Source organism: Vollenhovia emeryi, unplaced genomic scaffold (assembly GCF_000949405.1).
Source record: "Vollenhovia emeryi isolate VEMERY1.0 unplaced genomic scaffold, V.emery_V1.0 DF939201.1, whole genome shotgun sequence".
Lineage (NCBI taxonomy): Eukaryota > Metazoa > Arthropoda > Insecta > Hymenoptera > Formicidae > Vollenhovia > Vollenhovia emeryi.
In genome coordinates, this window is record NW_011967165.1 from 179,008 (window position 1) to 192,348 (window position 13,341).

The 13,341-nt window shown below is 46.9% G+C and overlaps 1 protein-coding gene across 3 annotated transcripts in view; it reads right to left on the reverse strand.

The window, feature by feature from the left end:
* Positions 1 to 13,341, reverse strand: part of LOC105561760 (teneurin-m) — a 539,370-nt gene that overhangs the window by 26,336 nt on the left and 499,693 nt on the right. For all 3 annotated transcript variants that reach the window (XM_012012040.1, XM_012012042.1, XM_012012041.1), the window contains one exon: positions 881 to 1,063. In XM_012012040.1, coding sequence (XP_011867430.1) covers positions 881 to 1,063 — 183 coding nt within the window. The remainder of the gene's footprint in view (positions 1 to 880; positions 1,064 to 13,341) is intronic.

The window sequence follows — 13,341 nt, forward strand, 5'->3', positions numbered from 1 at the left end:
CATTGGTTACCGCTGATTACGATGTATACCCTCGTCAAAGATGTCACCCGCCGTCGTCCTTTGCTAAGCCTTCTTTCGACGGGCCGGCGCAAACATCGCCGACATTATCGGGGGGATACACCCCACCGGGATACCACAATAGGATACTTGTGCTCGCGAAAGCGCGTTTGTTTTCCTAACAAATACTTATCCGTATTTGTGTTGATGTATATATTTTTATTTGTTAATCACGTGACACTATTAAAAGCGTCCGAGTTCCATATTTGTGTCTGCGCGGAGATAAATCGATGCTTTAGAGAGATACGAGAAAACGAGGACAGCTACGGAAATAGGTCTCTTTCATTTCGTGATGCGACTACCTGACCAGATGTGTGTGAGTAGGTGTGTGTGTATATGAAAGAATGAGGGGGAGAGAGAAAGGGGGGAGGGAAACGAAAAAGAAAAACGATTTTCTCGAGTCAATATTCCCTAATTAAGGTAATGGTGATTGCGAATCTTTTGACAGAGATGAAAAGGAAAATATACGGAATAATATCAGAACTATCGCCTACGGATTCTTTCACCAATCTTGTACAATTGACGGTTTTCTTAACAAAGGTACAAGGACACTTCGATAATTCACGAGCTACAGACAATTGAGAATAAAAAAAGTTCGAGCAATTTACCTTTCAACAAATGATATAATTTCATTTCTCTAAAAATGGTGAGAATGCCGGTGCTACTGGAATTTCCGTCTCGTGAAGAATCGATTTTGGATCGGCCAAGGTACACGGTGAACGGAGGAAAAGGGGAAAACTGTTTCCCACGTATCTTGTATGACTGCCCGTTCATTCCTCCTCTCTACTAAATCAGACTTAACGATCCCTGCCTGCGAACTCACTTGGTATATTGTAGAAGTTACCGGATGGGGTGCGTACGAGACAGGATGGCTCGAGATCAGGATCGCGCTCGTGATCGCTCGCTGCGTGACTTCCTGGCAGTCTTCCGTTGAGCCGGCTCATTGCGGGGTTACGGGGTGGCACATCAGGCGGGCCCCGTGGTGCCGAACTGTCCAACAAACACCCTGCAACAACAAAGAATAGGCATAGTTAGGAGATGCTGGATATCCTTTGACATCTTTCTTAATTGTACGGTAACGCGACAATAGAGTTATAAATTTCGAGTCTAAAGATAAAAATGTTAAAAAAGGAATTCTTTAGGGCAAGGAAACCCTTTGCCCGTGAAATTTCCTTTTTTGAATGGGCAGGCTCCTTCGGTATTGTATTCCGCTCTTGGTCACCGGTGTAATAAAAATAAAATCAACCCTTGCCAATTTCTACAAAAAAAAAGAAGATTGCGAGGGTCGGAAATAAGTTATCTTCAGTAAATGGCCAGTAAAAATACGAGACACCTTAAAAAATTGGCTGTCTCGAAATAAAGCTGGTCCCAAGAAAGTTGGTTAGTGAGAAAAGTGGTAGACTGACACGACGGCGCGAGGATTTCGCCCAGGATCTAGGGCGGCTGGCGGTCCCGAGGCTTATAACGCTCGCACCGAGTAATCCAGGGCAGGTGGCCCCGGCCCTGGTTTTCATCTGGCGAAGGGTTGAGCCGATCTCACGATTAGGCGCAGTTCACATGCGACGCGCCATCGTCGCGACTGTCGGGGGAGGATAGATGCGGGATGGAACATCCCGCTAACCCTATCCGCGAGCGATCTGGAAAATTTTTTTAAAGCCCGGACTTTGTTGAAGCCAAAGCCGGCAGAAGCTCGCTCTCGAGTGTTGACGCAAACGCGAGGCGGCGATGCGGATTTGCGAGTGTCGCGGATTAGAAAGATCGTTGGAGGATATTAAAAATGCAGAACCGGCTAATGCGATTTGTTGATTCGCGATATGAAGGACCGTCGCATTATTTATTTCGATATTTTCTGCGAAAGCGTTAGCACGGATTATTGTTAGACGCGTGCTGTAATATTCAGCGGGCTTTATGCACACCGGGGTAAACACAAGCAGTTGCGAAGTTAAATTTCGGTCAGATAGTTTAAGCAGCGCCGTATGTACTCGCGCTTGCGTTAGAGAAATTTACTTGCGGTTTACTTTGTTCCCAATGTTCCAAATATATGCGATATTTCTCTAAAATACCATTCTATTTTATCGTTATACCTCGTAAATATATTTCGAGGAAACTTAAAATTCCCAATTTTAATTTCTGACATGTGTGACAGTCGATCGCTCCCATTCGAAAATAGTCGAATTCGGGAATTAAAACGACGAAAAGGATCCGGTATGGGAATATCGGCAAGAAATTCGAGCCGCTTTTTCTGCATCGAGTGCCAGCCAATGAGGCGGATTCGTTCGTACTCTTTTTCTGATGGTCGTAACGAACGTCGCCTGATATCCTATTGAACGATAAAGGGCGCAACAGGAGGCGGCGCGAGCGGAAGAAGACAGGGGAGAGGGGGGGGGGGCAGCGAGGGGAACCGGGGCGAGCGAAAGATGAAGGAAGAGGGTGCGAGAGGAGAGCGAAGAAAAAAAAAAGAAGGAAAAAGTTTTATCCCGTGCGACGACAAAGGACTTTCTCAATCTCGTCTAATCGCGTGCTCGTCTCCCCTTCATCCTTCCTTCCACCCGTTCGCCGTAGCTACCAACTTCGATTCGTGCTTCGCTTACGCGACCCTCTCCCCCGCCCCCCTTCCGCCCCACCCGACTTGGTTCAACCAAGAGCACTCGACCCTTTTACGACCGAACTTTCCCAGTTTCGACATTTCGCTCTTGGTCCCTCCCTTCCTCTGCCCCCGCGAGGAAAGCACCATTTGGCATTACTACCAATGTGCATCGGTCCATCGACGAAGGTAGAGATGCGTAAACTAGCATAACGTCTCAAGGGCACGGTGCCCCCTTTTCCAGAAGTCAGAGGCCACCTCGGGAAAAGCCTCCTTTTACGTTCGCTCGAGTTACGGACGGGTGATATTAACGGTACGCGAACGTTACGGCTACAATTGGAACAAATAATTATACATCGGTGTAATTAATAACGATGATATATTAATAATAATCCCGAATGTGAAATTCTTTGATTGTACCCTCCTTCCCACACACCCGGATCCGTGTTTGGCGCGATTAAATATGAATCCTTATATTAATATTTCCCGACCTGGCTATTAAATTTTAATTAATGCAATAGTACTGCCCAAGCTGTAGAACCAGTATGTAAAATATTAAATTCATATATGTAGACATTGAAAAAGTGTTCCCGATCAAAATGATTATATTGATCCTGTTGCGAAGTGAGCATAGAGTTGTCATAATTTTTACTAATAGAAATTTCATCAAAGCGGACGCTGTAGTCGACGGTGCGCCCTGTCAACCGTTTCTATTATACCTGAAACTTGTTAACCCCAGAATCCGTTCGTTACGTACGAAACGTTCGCGCAACTCGAGAGCTCGAGCGCTCGACAGGAGCCACGCCGGTCTATTCATCCTTGCCGGAGCCATCGAGGCAGAAGAGTCTGTGGCACGTCGTTATTCTTGCTAATAGATCGGCGGGAGCGGGTATTGTCCTGACACAGTTACTTGAAGGATCTCACTCCGTCGTCGTCGCCGCTCCTTTTCTCACCGTTTTAACAGCTTGAACGCACGAGAAGGAGCGACGACGTCGTCGTCGTCGTCGTCGTTGCTCGAGGAGAATAAATAAAAACAGATCGAGGAGGACCAGGAGAGAAAGTTCGAGCATCGACAAAAGGGCACGGGATCTTGCATGCCGCTATCCGGTATCCAGGATGAGCATCGCGCGACAAAGGACGCGCACGCGGGTAAGAAGAAGCGAAGCATTCGTGAATCGAATTATGCTCGCCTGGTTTGCGCGCGACTGAGTCCACATTCGTGAAGGGACCTAAGGGGCGGAGGGGCTAGAAAGGAACGCGTCGTCACAGAGGATCCCGGACTGAATGAGTCCTGACCTCGAGGACCCGATGCCGCGCACCCGGCCAACGTAATGGATGCGCGCCCATTGAGAGTGCACGTCAAAACGCGTAACATAATATCGGGGCCCTTACGCGCAAGAGCCCATGCCTAATGGAATTTATTAGAGAAGGTACTTCTTTTTTCCGCGATCCTCAGGTACGGAATCCCCTAACGGATCGAGCGCTCGCCGTGTAGAATCAAGAGGTTCTCCAGATCGTAAGATTGTCTCCGGATCATTGGAGGTGTTCCTTCGACATGGAAAAGCTAACCGGGACGACCGTGCGAGGAGATAAAGTTAGATCTTGAGAGCAATTGATTGCCACTCGCCAACGTGATGTGCAATATGTCAAATGTCTCCCCGTACTTCAATCGAACACCAAAATGATACATTTTTAAGCGATAAATTTATCTAATTTCATTATTTAATATTATTTCTACGGATACTGTGTATGTCAAATAAATATTATTAATTTAGTAATAGAAAATACAGATTACGCATGAATATGTATTTGTATATGTGTACCAAATTTGGCAACCAAACATCGCTGCTTTAATTAAACATTATTCACATGCGAAAATAAATAATTTTATAATTACGTGAATATAAAATAAAAAAAAGTAATATATTGTGTTAAATGACACGGTATATTGTGAATTTAGATTATGAATTTCGGTTTCTGATATTTTCAAAAATACAGCCGCGCTATTTTTTCGCCGAAAAGGTCCGACTCGTGTGAAACCGCTCTGGGATAAAAGCGCCGTATAAAGCAACACCGTAGCCAATATCTACGGAGATTCAGGAGGGGAAAAGTGAACAAACGATTCTGGTCACGTATCAAAAAGCAGAGTGGACGAATTTTGGGGTGCGGAGCGAAGAAAATGAACAAGGGTTAGTCTCGTGTCTGGATTAGCTTTCGGAGCGGAACGAATTAATACTATATCGCACGTTGGATAAAGCCGCGCACATTTCCACGTGCCAGCGGCGGTCGCGTGAGAAGCTCGGCGTACGGCCATAGTTTTATAAAGCCACCGCAAGAAACTAAAAAAAGAGTTGTCTTATACTTCTCCATGGTTTATGTCTATGTTTATGTAATAACTTTTTATAATTACATTAAATGTATAATAGCATGTGCGTGATTAAGATTTTCAGAGAAAGTATCCACAAGTTATGAGATTATCGAGTTTGACCCCTTCAAAATGGAAGTTGACGAAGCAACAACTTTTCCTTCCTCCATGTCAGATAAATGTAGCCCTGTCTCTACCGCTTTTTAAGATTGTGGAAAGGTATATAGCGCGAACAATTATAGGTAGCTATTCTCGTCGCAGATGTCGATAAATCAGTCAAACATTTCGGCCTGGGACGCGAATAGCGTAAGCTCGAAATGATCCGCTCTGTCCTACTCACCAATTTAACAAACCAAAGTGAGATTGTTTAAACTTATGACGAAAGTAGCTGAATTTCTGCGGGGTTAAAAATAATCGGCGTGCCCTGTATTCTCGAATGGGTGGCATTTCTGACGGATCACTTGAGTCAGGCGCGCACAGAAAAAGAGGCAGATAAAACAGATAAATAGGTAGACAGAGATAGAGAGTGAGACAGAAAGAAGGGCGAAAGAAACAGAATCTTATAAAAATATTATCGAACGGGTATGCTATTTTGGGCTCTTCCATCAGCCGCATCACACAGAACGTTGGATATATCGGGAGATCCTCCAGGCTTCTCGGTTCCTGGTGAATCCTAAAGCGGTTGAGTTATCTTGAGTTTACGTACATACACCCCGCCGCCGCCGCCGCCTCTTCGTGCTATCCTCAGAAACTTATGGAAGCCATGCCAGAATTTGTGGAACAACCACTTTACTCCGGGAATCACTACGTCGCTGTAGTATCGGGTAGCGTTTGCAATTTATCGCAATATCCGGAAGTTTTCGCGAAAATTTTCCGCCGCGCCGCTGCATCATCTTCCGCACGCACCCGCGCCCGTATCAATTTACCATAATTTAATTACGATAAAACGCTTAACTACGCGCGCAATTAGTCTCATTAAGGATGTTGGGCAAAATGAAATATCACGTTTCCACGTAACCAAAGATCTTCCCCGAATCCGTCCCCATTCCCCAAGATCGTCATCTATGTCGGCCGTCTCGTCTCGCGGTCGATCATCGTCGCGTTGTGTCATTAACATTATTTTTGTTTGTCTCGCATTCTTTGTGCAATTTATAAAAAAGAAATGAAATTCTCACAGAATAAAATTTATCTGTACATGTGCCAATTATACAAAGAGATCCATGCCTTCATTACTCCGATAATCGTGACCGCTGACGGTATGCCAATAATCATTATTAATCCCCGCGTTTTCGCTCCTTAGAAGCGAATCGAGTCCCCTCGTTTTATCAGTGGGTCGGACGACGCGCGCGCGACGTCGTCGCATTACGTCTCGTTAGGAGATTTTCGCCGTCGAGTGACCCGAGAGCGAAGGGAAAGCCTCCTCGAGACCCTCTCTTTCTCGCTTCCTTCTGGCATCAGAGGAAAATCTTGAAAAATGAAGGGGCGGGCCGGCCCGTTTCTCCCCGGGAGGGGAAAAGGAGCACGGGTAGGGCGAAACAGTTTTAATTGGAAGTCAGAGGAGACGCGGTGCAGAGGGAGAGACACGATGTGAACGGGAGGGTTGGCAGGAGAGCGGAGGGGGACGAACGGAGGGCCGATAGCGGCGGTTCTTTACCCTCGTTCTACGCCCTATGTGAACCCCGTCCCTCACCCTCGTGTTACATACATTTTCGCGCGTACGTGGGTACATACACGGGCAGGGCCGGCTCGATGAAGCGCTTGGGGGAAGACATTAAATACATCACTTTTTAATATATCTTTCTAATCAGACTACGTCACTACGCGTTGCAATCGAGGAAAGGTATCTTTAACGTGTTATACATTTTGCGCTCCGTGCAACCTTTTTATTATTTATTATGACGAGGACGTAGCTTCGTTCTTTACGTCCAATTAATTTATTAATTTACCGTGACTGAATATAGCGTTTCTATCTCTCGTTAATATAATTCATATAAGACTTTCGTTGGTCTATTATTACGCTGAAACTATCTTCCGCGCCGGCCCTGCTGTCGGGCGAGCTTTTCACGTCCGTGTAAGTTCGAATGCACCAACATCTGTACGGCCAAGTCGAGCATCGCATCTCTCGGCGGCCTTAAACCGCGCGGAATGGCGTTGGCGGCGGCGGCGGCGGCGTCGGTGCCGCCGCTCGTTTTTCCTACGGACAAAGTGGAAACTCCACGAGGAGGAGCGATCCGCCGAGGGGGAGGAGGAGGGACGAGGCAGAGAGGGAAAGGAAAAAAAAAGGACTTAATTCGTTTCCCATTAGAATTTACGTGGCTCGAAAATAAAAAGGGAGCGGGATAGACCGAGCGAAGTCGGAGAGCAGCGAGAATTCGTGGAACGCTCTCCCGCCGCCCAGCTCGACCATTGGATTTTTCACGGCACGCCGGTGTCCTGGAAAATCGAAATTAGCTTTTCCACGGCGGCCAAGTCCGCGGGAGTTAACAGGTACGGAAGTCGAAATAAATGGTAGCTGATAAAAAGCGAGAGAGAGAGAGAGAGAGAGAGAATGCGCGCGGCACTTGTCCCACGTTCTCTCTTTGAAATCTCGTCGGCGCGTTTCCGAAGAAATTCGCGATGAAAACTCGCCTACGGACCGAGACGCGACTCCACAAAGAGCGTACGTGAACTAATAACGTTCCTGCACTTGCATCGCGCGTGTTTACGGCACTAAATTAGGAAAACTGAAATCGGGAAAGCTCGTTAGTCGGCGCAGCACGGCAAAACTGCACCGATAGAATTATATCCGTTTTAATCCTGTATGCGAATTCAAAGAGTTAATACGTTTTCTCATCGGACCGTGATAACTATGTCCGGCATCCGCCAAGTCTGAAACGTATATAACTCACCCTAAATATACCGTCGTATTTAAGCTCGAGCTTTGGATGATACATGGTCCGGAAAATTTCTGTGTGTCGGGCCTAGAGAGCTATTACGCACGTACGTGTAACGGTGCAAGGGCAAGGGCGGTTGCATTAAGTACGATATATCTGAGAGGATCTCCTTCCGCGGGAGTATACGCTGAAAACTTTTCACGTTCGGCGAAAATAAGGGGCTCCGGGCTCCGGGTGAGAAAATGGGGCGGCTTAATTCGTTTCCCATTAGAATTTATGTGGCGTGCACGCGCCGCCGGTGGTGGAGGAGCCGCGAGTGGCCTGGTCTCCTCCTCCAGCTTTTCCTCCTTCTCCGTCTTTACGGCCAGGAAGTCCGGCATGTCTAGTGTGTTCGAGTGGACCTCCGCGAAGCACCTCGATACGACACCCTCGGCGATCCTTTCCTTCGAAAGGAGAGACTAAGCCGAGCGTGGAGAGACGAGGCATTTTCCAGACGGGAAACGGCGGTTCGAAAATCAAAGCGTCTGATCGGGTGAATTCGAGCGGATGCTCGACCCTTAACTCTCTATCTTTCGCTTTCATGTGAAAGCTCGCCGGATATCCCTGACATCGTGCATAAAAATTGTTATTAGTCAAATAGTGCAAATCGTATCCCCGGCTTTCTCTTTCAAGTCCAACTGAATGATATTCAAGCGATCACTTTTTCGCACTAGAAATATATTTTACAGCATAGGCTTCGCATACATTTGCAAATGCTCTAGAATTTTATAATATTAATAGTCTAACAACGATCCTTGATCGAATCAGTTTTCAATTCCTTCAATTGTTCACATCATATTGCACCGTAGCCATGACAAGAGAGTACAATAACATTTTTAACGCACATTAGATCGCGAATATCGACTCAGTCCTGTTTAAACTTTTTTTCTCAAGATACGTATCCTCGATAATTACTATGCTATCAATCTTAATAATATCCCATTAATTCCGTACTGTATTACGAGATAATATCAGAGCGCACGAAATAACTTATATTAATTTTTAACGGTAATAATATCTTTTACTTCTTGATTCGTGGCAATTGCTCACGCGAAAGTTCCGTCTCGCGGAAGGATATCGATTGAGAGCATCGATCGGGGTATAAAGCGTTCGCGAGCAAAGTGCGGGACGTCAGGAATTGCGGCCGGTGTAATTGGTACCCTGTTTTCGGCGGAACGCATCGGCGAACCGAAACACGTGGAAAACGCCGTGTGTGTTCGCGCGAGCGATCGGCGGGCAGAACGTACAACGGACGACCGGTTTTACGTCCCCTAACACGCCAATTAAGGAGACGCACGTGAGTTGGAACTCGGAATTTTTCGCATACACGTTTCCAGCCCGACGCACTTCTCGTTATAAATATTCCGATCGAAATTTACGAGCGCGATATTTGCTTCAACAATCGACCGAAACAATTTGTAGCGTACGGTTTCGCGGTAAATATCTCCGCGGTTAAAAATCGGGCGCTATTAGTAATTACGTGGAGCGATCGGAGCCTCGTTCGTTCACGTGTCTACGTTTATTGTTGCAGTTAATCACGCTCGGGAATGATAAGTATCCAAATCGCAACGGTCCGCAATTCCGAAGTTCCGAACACGACGGACGGCAAACGGGGTCGCTTGTAAAATTGCTGCAATTTGGCACCGAAGAAACGCATCGGACCGAAACACCGCTAACACCCCGAGTAACCCTGTAAGCCGTTCTCATCGGCAAACTTTTGCGGTCGAGAGTCGGCGAGCTTGTAACTCGCCCACGTGCTCGCGCCGGCCATTATCGCCGATCGATGATCGTTGCCCGCTGACGATCTCCCGTGGGCGAGTTCTCTCCGGTATGGATGTCATAATATCTGCGCGCCGACCATCGTGCGAAAGGCCCTGTTTTGCGCCGCGGTTTCATGGCGGGTCTCGTACAATCACGTTTTACGCGCGCCAGTTACACGCCGGTTACACGGACACGTCGCGAATAAATTGCCTGCAAGACCCGCAGGAACTGGCTGATCTAGGGACGCGTGGGTGGCTATACGGGGCCCGCAATCGTCGGCGAATCGGTGCCCTTCGATCGCCGAGCGAGTCGCATTATTGTTTCACCAAGTGAGCGGTCGGCTCGGGACGACGGCTAAGTATCATCGATACCGGCTCGACCCCCCGTCCCAAGAGAATTGCCGCATTAACCGGTAATGCGAGGACTGTATCGCGAGTACACCGATACTCCACAATTCCCCTGCGCTTTTATTTGCACAGATAAGTATAATAAGAGTAAGTAATATGGGCTTAGGTCTTTATGTCAAATTTATTTCAAATCATCTAAGCTGCTCCGCGAGAGGGCTTTTACCTACACGGAGAGAAGTTTCCCTCGAAATTTACCCTGAAATTCGTGCAAGCGTGAGACAACATGGCATGTTGAAGAACTTTATGAGAGTTCTTTGAAATTTTACCATACGTTTTACTAATAAAACGTACACTAAGTATAATTGCTAGTAAAATGTACGGTAAAATTTCAAAAAACTCATAAAATTCTTCGAAATGCCACGTCCCACGATTACGATGATTTTCAGGATAAATTTTAGGAAAAATTCCCTCCGCTACCTTCTGGTAAAAGTAAAAAAAGTAGCCAAGTATAAACGTCACCCAATCAAGAATTATATGATTTAATTATTTGGATACATTTTATTAGAAAAAAATAAATTTTTATTGTCCTTTAATACAAATAAATATTATATCATCGAAGATGGCTTTTTCTAATTTAATTGTTGAATACATATCAGTCCTGATTCACATTATTGTTTATTAAAAAAAATTGGCGCTGCTCGATTGTTTGGATATGACATTTTAATATAAAAAATAATAAAGTATCTAGTTTGTATAAATATTTCATTTTAGTTGGCGCAATTTGATGATATATTGTTACTTTTGTAGAGACAATAAAAATGTTTTTTTCTAACAAAATATATCCAAATAATTAAATTGTATAATTCTTGATTGGGTGGCGCTTATATTTGGCGTCTTTTTTACCTTTTTAAAAAAAGGTTTTTTTTAAGGTGATGTCACAAATTTTGTAGCATACAATATACCGAAAGAATCTTTTTAAAAGCTGACTCAAGAGTAGATACAAGCGATTCCCGCGCAATAATTTCAAAGATACAAGATCTGATGTATGTGGTTTCAGTGAAAGGAGCACCTTTCTGTGCCATAATCTCTGTTTACACGATACCTTCTGGTCAAAGTAATGTACCAGGTAACGTCTGTGAGAACAAACGCGAGTGAGAGTGAACGAGACAAAGAATAGCCGGCGAATATAAATCATTTTTCAACGCTGTTAACAACTTGTCACAGTGCTGAAAGCAAGTTTGCCGAAGATAACGTATAACACCGACGATATTTATATACTTGGTTATTGGGATGTCGTAAAGGTTCATTGCGGAAGCGATCATCTTTATTTCTCGCTCGTTAAGCGACTTCGCAATAATATCAGGCATCGACTAACCGCGAGCGGCGCTCGGCGAAATTAATTAGTAGTACAGTCGTGGCTGTAAAACGTATCTCGGCAGCACCTTCCAGGCATTCCACGCTATCGTTTAATCAGCGGGGCTGAATAGTAGGCACGAATCTTGATAGTTACGTCGGGTTTTGCGTAATCGAGCGACGCACGAATCGGCTCGCGGAGGAAAGCCGCGTTTCGCGGCCGAAATGCAGCTCACGCACGCACATATATCGCAGCAGATATTTATTAACCGGCCACTTAATGGAGCCCCGCCATATAATGTTTTACGTTTACCGCAATAGCGGCGGCCGTAAAGTGCTGCTAACGATTACCCATGTATCTCGCGCGGATCGACGAGCGTATCCCGTGTTACGTTCCCCGGGCTCTTTACGACACGGGCGACACGGGCGGTTGGAGATCTACGATCTATACACGGGTTAGCAGGTCTTACCAGAGGGAGAAACGTAGCGAGAAGGGGGGAGAGCGAGAATTAATTAGCGACAAACGGGCGTTAACCGATCGTCGCGCTTCTTCGTCGGCTCCTCGACGTCGGTATTCGTTAATCGGCGCAATTAACAGTCGACGGAGATCTTACGGCAATCGTTCTCGTTCGATCGGTCTTGACCGGCGTGCACCTATCGGGCCCCTACGATCTGCGTTCTACGATCCTCATACGATCTACGGCTATCTCGCGCGGTTCTCTCCTCGCGGTGATATAGGATCCCGGAGAACGCGGCCCGACTATTAATTACAGGCTGCGGAGGAGGCGAAGTCGTTAGTACACCTACGTAAAGAAAGGAGTGATTTAGGACGCGCCGATTCCTCTCTTCTCCTCCGCCTCCCCCTCTTTTCCTCCCAAAGCCATCTCGCCCTCTCGCTCCCAGAAACTTTCGAATCCGGATTTCTCGCGGCGAGCGCACCTAATGAATAGGGCCACACGCTCGTAGGAGGCGCCGATAGGTCGATAGATTTCGCCGGAACAGCCCGGGATATCTGCCAATGACGTCCGCAACGATGTCTGTTATGTCCACAATGCATCCGGAGATTTCTACTTCTGGGCCAAGTTGAAGCCTCCCTCTTCGAAGTTGAGTAAGGAAACGCCACGACTTTTTTTCTGGCACTCCCAGACAAACGCCGCAAGCGCTTATATCGTCTGATTTATAGGTATCGAATGAAAAAATGAATTTCGCCCGCAACCGCATCGACTCCTCGTCACATAAATCCGTTTAGCAGTCTTGGGAGTTAACCCGTTTTCTCGAGAGAGCGGAGGGTATCGTAAAATGTTTATCGACTCCCATCCCGGAATTTCATGTAAGGAAAGGCTCGAGATCAGCGCGATAACTGTGCGCATCGTACGACGAAATTTACTGCCGGCGTACGCACGACGTTTGTACTACCCCCTTATGATTTTCCCGATCCCACGTCGCCATTCCTCTACCGTAATCGCGCGAAAGGAAATGATTTCTTTAGAGAAATACGCCGGCACACACGGCTTTTTCGGGTCGGTTAAGGCACGGGGCCGAAATAAATCCGCAAAGCCGAGGTTAAAATCGATGCCGCGCGGCCGTTTGGCGAGGATAGAGCGAGGAGAGGCGGAGAGAGAGAGAGAGAGAGAGAGAGAGAGAGAGAGACAGAGAGAGGTTGCCCGCCGGAGGAAGAGGACGGAGGGAGGAAGGAAGGAAGCGGCGAGGGAGGTAAGGGGTAGAGAGCGGGCGGGTTAGAGGGAGCAGGAAGGGTAGGAGATTCGAGACGGGTGGCGGGCGACGTGGGCGAGGAGGAGATCCTGCGTTTGGCAGCTCGTGGATATTGGAAGGAGGCCCGCCGCGACGAGAGGAGGTCGTAGAAGACGATCCTAGGGGTCGTTCGACTTCTCCTCCCCGTCCCGCCTTCTCCTCCTCCCCCCCTCCCCTCCCCACCTCCTCCCAGAAAGCAGCCTTCCGTCC